The sequence below is a fragment of the Rhodnius prolixus genome, unplaced genomic scaffold (genome assembly GCF_049639745.1).
Source record: "Rhodnius prolixus isolate KJV_2025 unplaced genomic scaffold, Rpr scaffold_4, whole genome shotgun sequence".
Lineage (NCBI taxonomy): Eukaryota > Metazoa > Arthropoda > Insecta > Hemiptera > Reduviidae > Rhodnius > Rhodnius prolixus.
This window is the reverse complement of record NW_027411614.1, coordinates 42,759,547-42,776,777: the sequence shown is the minus strand read 5'-3', so window position 1 is coordinate 42,776,777 and position 17,231 is coordinate 42,759,547. Positions and strand designations below refer to the sequence as shown.

The 17,231-nt window shown below is 33.7% G+C and overlaps 1 protein-coding gene across 3 annotated transcripts in view; it reads left to right on the top strand.

Annotated features, from left to right (window-relative positions):
• Positions 1 to 9,142, top strand: part of Rhp (GTP-Rho-binding protein rhophilin) — a 39,973-nt gene extending 30,831 nt beyond the window's left edge. For all 3 annotated transcript variants that reach the window (XM_074131179.1, XM_074131177.1, XM_074131178.1), the window contains exons 7-15: positions 2,109 to 2,236; positions 2,814 to 2,944; positions 3,029 to 3,127; positions 3,249 to 3,480; positions 4,227 to 4,427; positions 5,308 to 5,555; positions 5,647 to 5,796; positions 5,929 to 5,973; positions 6,730 to 9,142. In XM_074131179.1, the coding sequence (XP_073987280.1) occupies positions 2,109 to 2,236; positions 2,814 to 2,944; positions 3,029 to 3,127; positions 3,249 to 3,480; positions 4,227 to 4,427; positions 5,308 to 5,555; positions 5,647 to 5,796; positions 5,929 to 5,973; positions 6,730 to 6,885 (1,390 nt within the window). In that variant the 3' untranslated portion in view covers positions 6,886 to 9,142. The remainder of the gene's footprint in view (positions 1 to 2,108; positions 2,237 to 2,813; positions 2,945 to 3,028; positions 3,128 to 3,248; positions 3,481 to 4,226; positions 4,428 to 5,307; positions 5,556 to 5,646; positions 5,797 to 5,928; positions 5,974 to 6,729) is intronic.
• Positions 9,143 to 17,231: the final 8,089 nt, after the last annotated feature.

The window sequence follows — 17,231 nt, the reverse complement described above, 5'->3', positions numbered from 1 at the left end:
GAAGTTGTGAGGTTAATTACAAAAAGGATGTGCGGTTCAGTGAGTATCTATCCAGTTACGAATAGAAACCAATGTGAAGACATAAAAAGACGTTTCTTTCACTGAAACGTTTTGTTTGCTAGGAGCTGGAATTTGAAACCCGTGAACTGTGGTCCATTCTTCTAGAAAAGCCATCGAATTAATAATGGCGCTTTAATACTTGCCTTCCACCATAGATAACTATTATTGGATGAAGCAGACACACTTATTTTACTCTGCTTAAAGAAAATGCGTCTAACGTAGGTTTAACAATAGTACCTATTGGACAAAAAGACCAAGCCTTAAAGTGAAATTTTTAAAAACAATGTATGTACATTAGAACGCCCAACTGCGAGAGGAATGCTTTTTTTTTTTTATTCTTTGAAGGTTATCTTAGAATAGAGCAGAATGGCAGGTTAGGTGTTATATACATTAACATGTAAATGTACTTTCATAGTACATCATATTAGAATTGTTAGACAGTGTTCTAATTACTTCAGACAGGAAGTTACATTGGCATAATCTGGTGGAGCGTTTAGAATAATTTTATTTTTCCTTACGAAGTAATATCATACTGAAAGAGAACTAGCTAAGAATGCTTTTGTGAGTCATGAAGAGCTATGAAGTCCACCTATATTACCATAACATGCTAGATCAGCACTATTTCAACTGAGTGAATTTATATTTGTGGTTTATAGAATACATTTAATTTTCATTTCATTGTTTTTTAATGTTATAATGAAAAAAGTAAACAGTAATATCGGATTTTTGTTTTAAGTTAGTTAAATAGTACAGCTAATCATCGGAAACATTTACAAAGTAATAAACTGCAACCGAATTTTACTGGTTCGACAAAACTTGGTAATGGAAGAACACCATAATTTTTAAGTAAAAAGGATTGTCTGTTGTCTAATAATAAATTATAACTAATTAATTGTTACATACTTTACGTTCACGAATTGGTCTTCCCTTAAATGAGTAATAATTCTTTCAGCTACCTTCTGAATTTAACGATGACTGCTATATCTGTGGCGTTCCTTAAAGATAGGTACGGCTCGACTAGGTTAGGAATGATGTAAGAAGGTAACACGAGATCATGTTATGTTTACATTCAAGGAAGGTAACACGAGATCACGTTATGTTTACATTCAATGTGATGTATGATTTTTTGTCATAAGAAAATATAATTGTGTATATTTAATTGTTATTTAGCTATAGTTCCATTACTTACACTTTATTTTCTATAACCTGCACAGTGAACTTATTGATTTAGTATTTGATTATAATTTAAATTTAAAAAAAAGTTTAGACACGAAATTAAACGGTAATCAGTAAAAAGTGTTTTGTGAGTTATGTGACAAATGTTTCATAATCCTAGATATCCCGAGGGGAGGCGCACCCAGGTTTTGTTTTAATAGAACTATTCATTTCAATAATCAATTTCTTAATGAAAAAGTATCTGAGAATATACTTTCAAAATAATTTTGGCAACATGATCTCTTCAAGATGTAAAATGAACTTAAATAATTATGTAAGTATTTAAAGTTTATGATTTTATGACGTTCTAAGACATATGAAGCGGGGAGCCGGGATATACAGTGCTCACTTCGGCGAGGTTTCTTGGTGAACCAAGGGAAACCGGCCACAGTCTGATACAGGGCTGGTCGCAAAGTCGAAACTCGGCCATCCAAGCGGCTCCTCTGGCTATCAAGTCCTATGAAATTAATCCCTGGCATTGTAATGCTGCCTGGATGGAAAATTAGATTTGCATTCAGTACATTGTCTAGGTATCTGGAAATTCAGGACAAAACCGTTATAAAAAACAATCTATCTTCCCCGTAAAGGTTCTTAGGAATGTTGCTGGTTCTACCCTGTCTAGATTAGATTAGATTAGATTCCATCGGGGGAATTGGCTATTCAGCCTACGCCACCGCGACACCCCGAGGTCTACCCTGTCTAGCTTTCTTTTTGATTACACTTCCCTAGGAGTCGATTTATTTCTGACAAATGTGCTAACCTAGTCTTATACTTAAAGACAAAAAACAATTTCTATACATTGCACTAAAATTTACTCTTTTCTCTGTTAACAGGTTTGATTCCTTAACTGGTGTACCTTCTGCTCAAAGATCTGTAGCTTTTGAAAAAGCTTGTGTACTATTCAACTTGAGCTGCCTGTACACACAACTAGCAGCCAAACAGTGCCGAGGTACCGCAAAAGGTATGGCTCTAGACTAATTCCTTGATTTTGGTTGTTTTAATTTTCGCCCAGCAGACTGTATAGAAAACAATTTACTACAAACTTTCTAGTTGGAGTGTCGACATATTGTTCAACAATCTCATCTAGTGAGAGCAAAGCAATCAAGAACTATTGATAGAGTAAACAATTAATGGAAAAGAGTCCTCTTTGTCTAATTACCTAACAGAAGTTACAAGCATTGCTAACGAGATAACACTGTTAACATTTAAGGCCTTTCTTTTTCTCCCATTCCTAAAGATTAACATGTTTCTTTAAAAAGAAAAGTAATCGCCAATAAAGATCCATCCATTCAGGTTTTCCATTTGCCCAAGTGTCTCTTACTAGAATTCTGTTTAATTAAACAGACGGAACAGAAAGGAGGCACTAACTAATGGATGTCACAGTAGGTTCCCAGTCGAGGGCAGCTATTTGATATTTTATTGATTACTTTAAACGTTAGCAAGGTACAACTGTGTACGAGGCATCAGCAATAAGTCGATAAAATGAGTTTAATATTTAAACTCCTAATAATAATAACTAAATAACTTTATTTAAACAGGTCTGGATAAAGCGGTGTATTATTTGACCACAACATGCGATATCCTAAAATACCTTCAAGACAATTTTACTTCACCTCCATCCGCTGAACTAACTTCACCAGTGTTGAAGTTATTGGGAAATATTGCGGCTGTAAGCATTTTATATATTTTTTTTAAATAAGTAATTATTTATTTTGAGTAACAGCAAGTGAAGGTAACAATAATGTTGTTGCAGGCCCAAGCCCGGGAGTGTCTACTAGAGAAACTTCAATTACAGTCTAAAGATAAAAACGATCCGGATATATTTTTAGATTTAGCTCATGAAGCACAAACTGTAAGTGGACATAGTTTCTATTTCCATTTTTTTTTCTTTATCTAGTTTTTCGTAGCTTTTCAATGATTATTATTCATTCATTGCTGGAATATCTCTTAATGTTTTCCTCCTCTACTTTCAGGTATCCTCATGCTACAAACAGGTGGACACTATGATCAAAGAAGTAGTAGATCTGTTGCCACCATCCTGGGTATCATTGTGCATGCTGAAAACTGAACATTATGCAGCACTTGCGTGCTATTTCATGTCTCAAGCGTTAGGACCCAGTTCGGCTGGATTGGAAAAGTTGGCCAACAGAATCAATGGACAAACTGTACTGGAGTACAGCAAAGCTGAAGTAGCAGCTGTGCTTAGTATGTGTACTGTTTCTAAGCCCCATTTGCCCAAGATTGGCAGTCACAATCCTTTGAGCTAACACTCCACCCTTCATAGTTTTTCATATTCGGCTGCTAATGAAGCGGCTAAGGAGAACTATAACTAACATCTATCGGCCAGACTTAGGAAGAGTAAAACTTTCATTCTTGAGATCCAATCCTCCCAGCTACCACTATCAAACACACCCTTCCTTTTTCTCTCCATTCCCTTCAACTAGCGTATCTTCTGAATAACACTCCTTTGGATCTTATACAATACGACTGGTGCCGTACCTTTTTCTGAAGTTCATAAACTACGTTAATTTTCCATGCAAGTTTCCATTCCTGATCCTACTGAACCCTCTAACTTTGAACAAGAACTCTTCCCTTAATGGAATTCTGGAATCGGAGGGAAGAAATGAATGGTAAAACTCGAACAGCTTACATTACGTAGGACATCTATTTCTATTTCGCTAGGTCACAGTGAATGTCTACATATAACCCTACTTAGTGCTAGAAAAGAAGTAAAAACAACAAAACGCTTACAAAAAAAACTATAAAGATACATTTTATTTAATATAATATATTGGATCGTCAAGTATTTTAATTCTAGACAGTCCAGAAGTAATTTGAATCGACTGTGAACGTATTGAGCATTTATTTACCAGATGTAAAATGAACGTAACCAAATTGTATTTACTTTCTAGTAGCATAATTATTAAAATTGCCTTTGATTTGATTTTTAGGAGCCGCCTACCTTAATCGAGCTCTTGGTCATCATGAAGAATCGGCTAGGATACAACGCATGTGCAGAGAATTACGAACTAAAAGATGTCTGACCGCGGTAGTGGATCGGTGGAAAGATGCAGTTCACGCGAAATTGAGTTGCACATCCAAGCCTAGCGGTCATACAGGAGGAGAAATTATGGAATTACCTCCGATTGCTAGTAATTATTTTATTTGATTCAATTATTTTAATTAATTGAATATCGTGAATTTATTATAATTTGCCGCCGTAGTGTGAAATATCTTGATACTATTTCTAGATTTTGGATTTCTTGGGGTAATAGCTGCGTTATAGCTAATTTTTCTGACTAGAAAGAGTTATCTTTGACACTGCTTGCACACACTTTTGCATAAGGGAGACATATGTTAAAGGTCATTTGTATCTAGTCTTAAAAATATTAAAAGGTAATATTTATGCGAGGGTGAATACTCTAGTCAGGAGCGACAACATTCACGAAATTAGACTATCAAGGACTGGCGGCAATTCGGATCATCATAGACCTTCTTATTGACACGTGGAATAAACTTGCATCGCGAAGATATGACAATGGTTAGCCTATTTGTCAGAAATAAGAGGAAACAACTATGTGAAAGGACTGTATTCCTTAGGTTCGGATCATGTTTTCATTCTGTGTTAGAAGCCCCCTGAACAGGCTCCTTATTAGATTAGTCGGTGTCACAAAAGAATCCTGGGTTCGGTGACTTAAACTACCGGCAAATCCCTACGGAATGTAATCTATCCATTCCTGTAACTGTATCCCTACATAGTGGACTACAGAGTCTTCAGAATCTCAGGGCGCTAGCTGTATACCTGGATGATGGACAAAGTATTCTTTTGTTGTCTGTGTAGATTTTATTTATATTTTTATAGCTATTGAATAATTATCTAGTCTGGTAACCTGCCTTGCAGTCAAAGTCAACATCCTTTAGAGTTAGGTTGGGATCAAAATAGTCGGTTTCTATTAAGAATATGAAAAAAATTATAAATAAATAGTCTGTCTCTACTCGTTTGAATTTCTGATTTATGTATTTTGTTTTCAGCAAAAAGTAAATTTGAACTTCGTCCTCGTACCCCAGACTTTGGTGAAGTATCTGTGACCGATTTATTCCATGATCTTGGGCCATTGCCGGTATTCTCCGCTAAAACTAGATGGTCACCACCACGAAGTGTCCAACTACAGTTGTCCACTGATCCAGCAGGTGCGTGCAGAGAAAGGGGATACGGTTTCTCCTTAACCACCGACAGTCCAGCGGTTGTCACTAATCTCAGGCCGGGTAGTATTGCCCAGGTAAGATTGTTAATTAGCAACCGCTCTCTTTCTCTCGAACCTTTTCTTCTGTTGAGAAGTATAAATAAATGTTTTCCCCCTAAATTTACAGATGTCGGGGATGAAAGAAGGCGACATCATTGTATCGGTAAATGGTGTGGACGTTAAATGGGCCAGCCATAAGCAAGTTGTCGATCTGATCCGTTCATGCCAAGACAGACTGACCTTGAAGATTGTAACACCTTCATTTCCTCTCCACAAGGTACGAGATAGATGATTTTTGTGAACTTTTTGAAATCAATATTTGTAAATAAAAAATGATCATTTAGATTGGAACAAAACATTGCAGTACTCAAGTTTAAAAACTGTTTAAAAAAACAAATCCACTTTGCAGGGTTTACCGAACGGGCATGGTAGAAGCGCTAAGAAAGTGAGTCTAGTAAGTATTAAACATCTAATATCTTCTTTATACATTACGCTCAAAGTGTTAGCGTTTTCAACAAATTTGTTGGAGAGAGCTTATTTATTAAGTTTAAAATTTTTAAAACTAATTCGGTTAAATTCCAAAATCTGGAAGTCCAGTTTAATTCTTTGATTTTTCAATCAAAGTCAAAATAAAGTAAAAAAAAAAATGATTAAATAATTAATCAAAAAACGCGACTAGAGTCTGGTTGCGAAGCTATCCATCAGCTTGAAGCTACCTCAGCCAGAAGTGGAAAGAGTAACGAAATAAATGGATGATGGTTTCTACAAACTGTCCACTAAATTGTCAATTCTTAAACGATTGCACGCAATATCTCAGTATGGCAAAACTGTACCAAGAAATATCAGATTTTTTTGTTTTGTTTTAAGCACACTACAAAATAAGCTGGAAAGAATATTAAGAAGTAAGTAATGGATTTGCAAATTACTGAGATGTGATTTGCAAGTATCGAGTTAAAGTTAGAAGGAGTAGACTAACGGACTACCGTTCAGATAATCTGTAATTATCGTGTTCCTTCACCTTAAAGAAAGCACTTTATTCTATTGCGCTCACTAACAATACTAACTGTAAAGTATTATTGTCAATTTTAAATTTTAAGTGATAAAAAAGGGAGAAAATTCAATGTGAATATATGCTACTTTATTTAGACCAGTATCAGAAATAGTTAACTCTAAGATGAAATTTAATTTTTCCCTTAAAAATATTTTCCAGCATGAAGCAGCATTGAAGAAATCACAAACCCAAACTAGTGGAAATGTAGAAAATTCTGCTAAAAAAGATGCGGAAAAACCAACAACTCAAGAACAGCGTAAAGCAGGTTGGAGTATATTCAAAAAACTGGAAAAATCAAATAGTCATAACACGTGATAGAAATGTTAGTTGTTATAGTTTATTGATGTTTGTACGTAAATTTAATTATATATATATATATATTTGAAAAAGAGAAGAAAATGAACTGATAATTGATACTTTTTATAATATAAAATAAAATATATTGTGTAAATATTTCTAATAATATATAAACAGTACAATTTATTATCATTCATAAAGATGGAATGAATTTATCTCTTATGCAAAAACAATATTGAGTCATCGGCTATTTTATTCGATAAGAATATTCAGTTATCCCTTATCTCTGTTCTATTATAGCTCCATTTTTATCTCTTCTGCAATTATCTTTTATTATTTGTATTTTTATTTTGCTATTTCAACTATTTATAGTGTTTTGTTTCGAGTAATTTAATTCTCTCTAATCTAGAATAAAACTATTTTTTCAAACTCTTAATACGAGGGATGGGTGCTAGGTCCTTTTGTTAAGACCTACATTAAATGAAGAACCTTGGCGACTAATGGTAATCTTCCCATCTATTTATTTATAAATTCATAACTAAATTAACCAGGAACATGTTTAAAATGAGTTCCATTTTCATGAAAGTCTATACCAACTTCTCATCTTTCTACAAACAGAAGAAAGAGAAGGAATGACTGTTGGACTAGACTTGAGAAGTACTCTATTATGGTGGATAGTAAATGTTACATAACTGAATATGTTTTTTTTTTATTTCTTTAAATTCTGAACATTTCCTTCGATGTAAGACGAAGGCTGAAATGGGTCAAAATGCTAGTTTTTTTGTTCAATGTGATGTTAATTTGTGGAGGAAATAAACAGGGGAATGCCGGGAATCTGAAAAAGATTGATGATTGATCATTAAGAGTAAAATGCCTCTTTTTGATCAATCTTTACTTTTTTTAATTATCTATGTTTTAAATCCAAAATTGGGTGTTTGCATTCCTTTAATTTTATTTATTAATTATTTTGATAAATTGACTGAGCACTTAATTATGCGATTTCCAATGAACACAATTAGCACTTTTTGAAATCTACAAAAGCAATAGGGTAGCCAAATGAATGTTATTTAACTCTTTGGATGGTGTTCGGTAGAAACTAGAAATTATCTAGGCAGCGAGATTCTAGATGCTGAGGATATCGAATATTCTTTTAATTTCTCAAAAATTATGTAGCAATAAATTCTTGTTAATTAAAACAGAGAATGAAAAAAGAAAACCTATTCATTAATAAAGATCATGGTAAAAACTAATCAATTTGTGGTCAGGATTCGCATTGTAACGGGCATTCTTACTTATTATATGTAACTAACACTTCTAGTTAACTATTTTGCAGCAATCTAGAAATCTTCTATTTACGAAGGATGTAAAATGATACATATTTTTCTTCCTACCTTGCATTTTAAGACTATTTTCTAGCAGGGGAGGCTGGTATTTATTTTGGATATTTGGCAACTGAATAAGTAAATAATAAACTTATAGAGTTATAGACTAATAGTCTTATAGCATTTTTAATAGAATATTTTTTTTGGTGAATCAAAAAACAAACTGACATTCTTCAAAAATTAAAATAAACTTATTCACCTTATTCTAAGTTTTAAACGTTTTTATCCAACCATCTTCAAATCCAAGGTAGAAGTTTAGCAAAAGTATTTGTAGATTTTATTTTTTCAAAAACTATTGGCTTTAATATCAATTATAAACTTAAAAACTATTGATTGACTAATAATAAAACATTTATCAACACTTTAATCACTTCCAAATAACACACAATGCAGGGAAAACAAAACGATCAGCTGTTGAAAAAACTGCCCAGTTGATGGCGCCCCTAGCGGTTATAGTTTGAACTATTTTTTTTGTGGCAATGCTGTTTAATGGATTTTTAAAAAGAATTTTGTACTTATTGTAAATTTGTTTTTTTTAAAAATGAATACTATTTTTTACTGTAAAAAATCAAATTTAGAAGCTTTATTTTTAGATTTTTTATGTTTTTCCTTTTTATATTATTAAACAAAAAATTATATTTATATAAAATTCATAATAAATATCTTTTTTTCAGAGATTTTTATATAAATGTATGTTGTTGATCTTATTACTGTCACCGAATCTTTCTACTATTTATAATGAAATATGGATTTTTAATAAATTATATAATTCTATTGTTGCTTTACACAGAAAAAATGAGATATTTTATTACTATGTAAATCCGTCCATTAAGATTGTTTTTGGAATATTGTAAAAAATGAGTCTGTGAAAATAAAACTTTATAATTTTTCTATTTCAAGACTTTTTTTTTCAAAATCATTTTAATGAAGCTACAGAATTTTAAATTTATTTACCTTTCAACCACCAGCCATATATTCCTTCAAAATTCTCTGTTAGCCAGCCTTTCAGTTATTTAAACCAAACTGCTGAACAGATTTATGAAAAAATCACGAGAAGCTGCTTGTCGATAGGATTTCACGGTACTGTATTTTAATGATCCAAATCCCATGTACTAAAGGGACTGTGTAGACTCTTGACTAATCCTAAGTGTAGAAACTTAGAGACCCATCTGTCCCAAAGTACTTTTTAAAAAAACACCATGAATTACTCGCAGTATGTAATAATCAGCTACAATTAAGTTTCGGCCACTTACATTGCTACTCATGGCACTTCAAAGGTATATTTGAATGAACTATGTGTTGAAGATTGATCTCACCATTAAATTAAGGCAGCTAAATTACAGAGCTTTGCGGAAATAATTAACAAAAGAGACACACAAAAGCTTTGCAGCCCAGCCCACAAAGTCATTAAAAAACGAAGTGCAAGTAAGTGAATAATTAAATATATTTAAAAGCATAAAAGAATTGAATTGACGTCTTTTAAGTTGGGGATACGTCTAAAGATTGGAATAAAAAGTCTCTTCAAGACATGGATCCGTCATTAAGAGATTCAATTAAAAACGGACCGCAAAGTTATGTTTTGCAGTGCTGGGGTTCGATTTCTGGATTGAATTTAATGTGATCTGGAGAACAATAAAATAGATATGCGCCTCCTTCACGATACCTAATCGATGTTTGGAAAAGCCTGCCTGAAAAATTAGGCATTATTTCTTATTAAGTATTATTTTTTATTGATGACAAGAAAAAGTAAAAGTAAATCGGAAATATGTGACGTTATACAAGAAGGAGTGCATTAAGAGGGGAAGAGTGAGTGGATTACAGTGGAGGAGGAGTAAGTGACGTATATCGAGCCGTTCCGGAAGAAAGAACTTGTTATACCTTGACATACATTCTATTCGCACAGTATTTTTAAGCCCGAACGAGCACATTCGTTGGTTGAAATGTGCAAACGAATATGTATTTAAAAAAATCCCGGTCACAAACAAGAGACTCTAAACGAGTAGCAGACTACAGGACCGAGCTGATATGTTCGGCTTAACTGATTAAAAAAGCTAACCTATTTATTTGGCCCCCCACCAGGCTGGGGTAGAACTGTGGGCTATTCGACATGCAGAACACTCCATTCTAGTTCATGCAAATTACTAATTTCGTTTTGGTCATGGCTGGTTGAGCTTAAAGTATTAGACAATTGTTGCTAAATAAAAACAAGAATAAATTACAATACAAATACCGTAACTTCTCTGTATTGCAGTGTTAGCGCCGAATTGTAATAATACACACCAACCTTTATTACATTTCTGCTTATTATTACAGCTCTGGAAGCGATAAAATCCAACTAGTCCACTATAGGACGGAAGTAATCCCAAAAGGGCCGTCACAAATTTCATCAAATCTAATAAAACATCATCCCAAATTTAATTTAAACTTCAGACTGAACTTCCAACCACCACCATAGAAGATGTAGGAGTTTCACTTACCTTGGTGTTCACCTAAATCGTGCTTTCTCTGACAAATTTCCGCAGCATCCTGCATCCTAGAAAAATCAAAGAAAGCAATTAGTTAACACACCTACTTCGTAACCTATTTCATGTTTTTGTGAAACAATTAAAAAAATCCATTTCCTACAACGGATTTTCATGCGGCCTCATTTGACACAGATTCTTCTCGAGTATTTTGAGCAGCGAGCCTCCACCGGAAACAATTGCCGTGCAAGAATGTTCTTGTTTTAATTTTTACAAATGCAACACATACTGGTAATATTGGTTAGCTCAATCCTTGATATTTACTTCAGTAACAAAAAACATACATACCTCTAGGGTATTATATAAAAACCTTTCACACATTCTTCATAATTCATCTTAAGGTGGAACATCAAACATGCTCTTCAAACTTGAGATGTCTAGATCTTCTATGAGTCTTATCTTTGGTTATTTAAACGTTCAACGGTTATAAAACAAATCTTCTGTGGGCCAAAAATTTATAGATTTCTCTAGTCTTAAGGCCAGAATCATAACTCCTATTATGGCTTTCATCACTGGATGGCCGCCGTTCCAGAGTCCAAGCCATTGTGGTGGGCGCTAGTCTTCAGCCAACGCACATACTTTATAAACACATTCAACAGTTTTACTTGTCGTACCATGTATAGTTTTAAAATTCTTAAAATAAATGATTGGAATAAAAATGGTCCGATTAAGTCTGAAGTAGACCCTCTGCCTACACTACTCACTTTGACCAGCAGAGCTAATGAGATTGACTTGTATATCACGTTCTATTCAGCTGAAAAGCTCCAAGGGAGCTTGGAGAGGAGTTCCAAGGAAGTCAGAAGACGCGACTTCCATTGCTAGATGCCTAAGGGTTTCACACTTAAATTTAGAGGTAGCAAATTCTAATACTTGCTGCTGCCTCTTCATGAAACCATCTCAGTTCCAGTAAACGTGGACACGAAGTAACTAGCTACTTCTGGCTAACTACCCTTTCATCGTGCTCAATCTACTGAAGTAAACATTCGAAAGCAAGTGTTCATCACAGCAGATTTGTTTTATTTGGAGACTGTTGCGCAGTTACCAAGGTAACGTGTGCCATTGTGTATGGAAACAGAATTTTGAAAAAGAAAAGAAACATAAAAATGGTTCAAGGTAAGATAAGATTTGTGTATTAAAATATCATAGTTTTCCTTAGAATTGCGAAAAAGTAAATTTCAACAGTTTAGTGCCAAAGAGAACACAATATTCTTTAAATAATTATAAAGAGATAACTGAGACTTGGTGAAAAGAAAATTAATATCTAGGTATTTAGAGAAAGAGCATTGTTCGCTCGGTCTGTCTGCCTTGAATGCCAACTTAGAATCCATTCTAATAGATTGTTGAGGGCCTTCTTTTTTCTGCATTTTGTGTTCTTAGTATAATTGTGTTTCATATCTTTGTTTGTAGTTGATAGCATTTAGATGGATATCTTTGTATAAAACTGCTAGTTTGTTTGTCCTTCCATTCTCAGATCATCTATCTTAGCGCAGCTGTGTAAATATCTGGAGGGAAAAAAAAGAAAATGACTGAAATACACTCGACAGATTTTACTTTCTCTCATCCCAGTCAAATTGTTGCCTCTGATGCTAATGTTATGACGAAATGCAACTTCTGACAGCAGAAAAGCAAACTGTTGTATTAGACCATTATCTTAGTACGCACTTCTTCTGATGTAATTGTTCAGTTTTACGATTTTAATGAAGTTGACTACAACTATTTAAAAGTTTTTAACTTCTTACAAGAAGTATACACTAAACCGCCCCATTGAGAAGTCCATGCAAAATCTGGGACACTTTTACTTCGGTTTAGTGATCGCGTTTTTTTGCAGTGAGGGATTTTTGGATGTGATTCAGAGGAACCACTTTATAAACTTGTCTTTAACCAAATTTGAAAAGATACTTGGTATCGAGACGGTCAAATTGAAAGGCAAGTTCCGAGAAGACTGAATGTGAAAATTGAAGACTGCGTTAGGAGAAAAAAATATTGGTCAAGTTCGTTCTTATTTTTGATTTGTTCTTTCCAAGCTAGCGACTAGATCATCTTTAAAGCTTAAATTAATTAATTAACAATTGCAACTTGGTTTTGAATAAATAATTTGAACTGTACTTAGATTTATTTAAATGGAAGCTGGCATAAAACTGTGAGATAAGGTTAACTCGATTAAATATGAACTAAAACTGAAATTGGCAATGATTTCTCTTCCCCCTTGGATGAAACAGTCCTAACCAAAAAAAAGGGTAAAGAATACCCTACAAAGAGAGTTATGGTTCTCTAGGGTGGGCAGGTTCTAGACCTTAACTTGGAATGCTATTTGCTCGTTTATGTCAAAATCAATCACTCTTATGAGATAAATTTTTTTTTTGGTAGAACAAACTCTTGACGTGTCTCAAAATACATAATTTGAAAAAAATTCTTCCGAATTTGTCGGCCACTTCAGTGTAACTAGTCAGGTTTCCATACCTATTAGTAATTTATGGCAGCCCCTGCCATAAATATTACATTTAGTAAACTTCAGTATTAGTAAGATTTTTGTGTGCGAAATTTGCAAAATGGTTCCATAAAGAAATATTACATTTTATTTTTCTTGATACACAATATTTAAATAAAGTAATTGCTTTATATGCAGTAAGCCGCATTGCATAACAACAGCTTCATGGGAAGAATAAAGGAAATATAATCCTAAAAACAGGCACCTTATTACAAAATCGTCCTCAAATCTCGACAAATGTTCAGATTTTACAAAGAACAAAGATTTTACAAGTAATTGTGTGTATTGTGCCGCTACCTTCAGTACAAAAACTAACAGAAGTACTGTCCTAAGAACTTTGTGCTAAGTAAAATGAATGCAAAGAAAGAAAAGAAAAAAAATTGTATGCAACAAAGAAAGGCTGAAAATACACTGATTTCACAATAGAAGTAAGGAAGGTAGGTAATTTCCGTCAAAAACAAGAATTTCAAAAATCTGACAATATATATACTTCCTCCGGGCGAGAAAGGAGTGAACCTAGAAAGAAGGAGATTCAGAGTTTGCTTAAGAAAGCAGGGGTTTGAAGAACGTCGTGACCAGGGCAGTTCACCTTTGAACTTCAAGATCTCCATCACCATCAGCCAAACTAAAGTGAGAGACGTCGACTAAAAGCTATAGTTCCACCTTCAATGTAGAGACGACTACAATCCTTTGATTTTTTTAAATTATTACTATAAATATTAAGATCAGAACGAACTATCTAAATTGACGCATGTTTTGAACAGTCTATTCACTAAAATTTACTCTTTTAGGTGCCCTCAACATTGAATGCAACATTTAGCAAAGTTCAAATGTAATATTTCGCTTACCACCAAATAGAAGGTTATTCTCGATTTTACAGTAATTTTCTAGCTAGACTAAAAAAGTAATTGCCTATTTTTTCAGACGGGGCTTAACGTCCAACTACCAATTAGGTGACGTGGACTGAGGCTTTCTAGCAAACATACTTTACTGTACATTTCTCATATTAACCATTAAATAAAAGATAAGGCCTAGAGACCGGGAATCGAACCCAGTACTACATATTAGCTTACAGGTCTCGCCTCTAACCGCTCGGCTACCTTGGCGCCTTTCTAGCTAGACTAAGCTCATCACGTTTCCTTCGCAGTATCGTCAAAGTACAGTGTACGTAAATACCATCTAAACATGCCATTATTTAATCGAATTCTGAGTCTCAAGAAAATTTAAATAAGTGATCTACCTGAACAGAATACACACAAGAATTATATCATTAATATCTTCAGTTTTTATGTGGCTTTTGTGGCGCCAGTTTGAAAAGCCATTTAAGGCAGAGAGTATAGCCTTGCCTAATAGTATTCGCCTGCTCATTAACCAATTCAGAAAGTGAATTTATTCGCATAGCCATGGGCCTAGGTAACTAGCCTAGAAGCTAGTTCCTCCACTAACCAAATATGACGTACAATTAGACGAAATACAGACACTATAGTATAGGTCAAAGAGTAATGGTGGAGATATTCGCACATTTCTAATTTGAAGGAACCAAAATTTGCTACAATCGCGGAGTCATAACTTCCGAACACATGGTCAACTGATTGGTTATTTTTCCAATTGGACATTAATTATTTGATAATATAATCAACGAATCAGATTATCCACTGTACATACTGCCCAATGAACTCCCACTATAATTACCTAGATAACATAATAAGGTTACACCAATTAGCCATACGAATACAATACACCTTTCTATTAGTTTGTCTTTCAATCATTACCTGGAAAATCGTGATTCTGTAAATTGGAACTAGTCTGTCGATTGAAACTTGTCTATCGATTGGACAGGTCAACGTTATAAATAACAAAAAAATGTTTACGAAGGGCAACTATTTCACGACCAAATTTTTTTCAAAGATAAATTATTATTTATTTATTTGTAAAAATTCAGTGACAAAGTAGAACTGTTTTGGAAGTAAGAGAGAGAGGCACGAAATCTTTAAAGACACAGTGAAAGGAATGTATAATGCGCAGGCGCAATGAATTGTTTCAACTAGCAGTTTATACTTGTAATAAATACTGTAATTCTTAATCTTTAAAAGCTAAAAGTAATGTCATTTTTGTAAATATAGTACTATAAAAGGTCATCATAATTAAAAAACACACATTAAAATTATTAATATTAGATATCTTCCTACCAATTATTTAGAAAGGGAAGGGAAATGGCCAAAACGGCCTCCAGTGAACAAACCATCCATCAATTTGGATTTATCTCCATAGTTAGGTAATAACTGGTTTTGGACAACCTCTCTATAGCGCTCCAGTAGATTGGAGTTGTAAATAAAGTTAGAAATACTCAGGGTTATTTTTGTTAGTGAGATATTTTTAGGAAGTCGTCTGTCTTTCAGGCAATCTTCCCCCGTTTAGAGTTCAGTTGTATCCAATATCTTAAGAACCATCTACTTCGCTGACAATCAATACTTGAAAGACTTTAAAAGCGAACTCTGTGAGACGGAAGATTGCTGGTATATATATCAAAAGAAATCTAAGTGGAAATTTGGATTGTGTGCTGGAACTGAGAGGCGGAAACGATGCCGCTGCAGAACAGAGTATCTTGCGGATATTCAACATTTTTATTACATTAAGTTATGGCCACATGGAGACATAATCGAGGAGGTCTAGATCGGAAATCGAACACTAGAACCACAATTCATCTTTGCTGGTCCTCGCCTCTAATCGCTCAGTTTAATGCCACAAGAGATAATATTATCTACTTGGAATACCCAATTTAAGATTTCGGCAATTTTTTTGAGTTATTCTGTTCCTTATAAACCAGGATCCCTGTTCATGTTCCTCAGGGATCTAAAGAGCCCTGTCTTCCAGGATGAATACTAAAATTCGAAAATTTGATTACAATAATAATCTTTCCCTTATTAGAAGTAACAGAGAGTAAAAAGTATTTTTTCCAAAAACAGGAAATCCAAAAAGAAGCGCAGTCATAACTCAAGACCAAAAAGTCTTTTCGAATTTACTTTTTGTTCTTCGAGATAAGAGTGTGGACTAGTTATCCCCCAATTATGGAACAGTACACCCGCTGTCCTCCAAATTCAAAGACTCTCTTTACAATCAATCTAGTATTCAAGATGGCTGATATTAAGGTACACGAGTGATTATCTAGTGATCTACACGATAACTAACTAGAGATACATATATACACTAAATAACATGCATGCCCCGCTCTCGTGTACATACAGATATACATACAAATAGTAAAACTTGTTAAAACATATAACTAGCGGTAAATCCTTGAATCAATTGATTTTTTATGTCAAGGTTATGCTGTCACAAAGTTGACTTGTATTCATAAACAGGAGAGAACCTTCTCTCAATCCCTGTTGATGAATTGTTCTGAAGGTATCTCTTTTTTGTTTTAAATTCTCTTCGTTTTCAGTGAACTTCGCTGTTTAACAAAATAATAATAATAATAAAGCTAGGAGGACAAAAGTTCAAGAATTTATTTTGAAAACTATAGAGGTCATTGCCAGCAATTAAAAAAGGATATCTTTAAATACATATGTAAATATTTTGCCAATGGTAACATGACAAAACTTAGATATATTATCATGCTATACGCATCATCCGTTTTTGCCCTTTACTTCCTCGTACTATAGGCCAATGTGAAAAGGTTATTTTATTTAGATATTTAATTCTCTTTTGCATTTATTTTACTTCCATGTTCTTCTTAACTAATAATAAAAGATTATACATATATATATTATATCCCAAACATATAATTAATTTGCTTCATTGAAGTTTTCACAATCTAGTAATCAATCATCTTCGACAATATGATTCAACAATTAGTATGAACTTAAGACTGAATAAATCTCAAGAGAATGCCTGATAACGACTAGTGCATTCCCAAAATCTTTGAGAACACCTATGACTTTCTTACAGGACTGTGGAGGAGTAGTAGCTAGT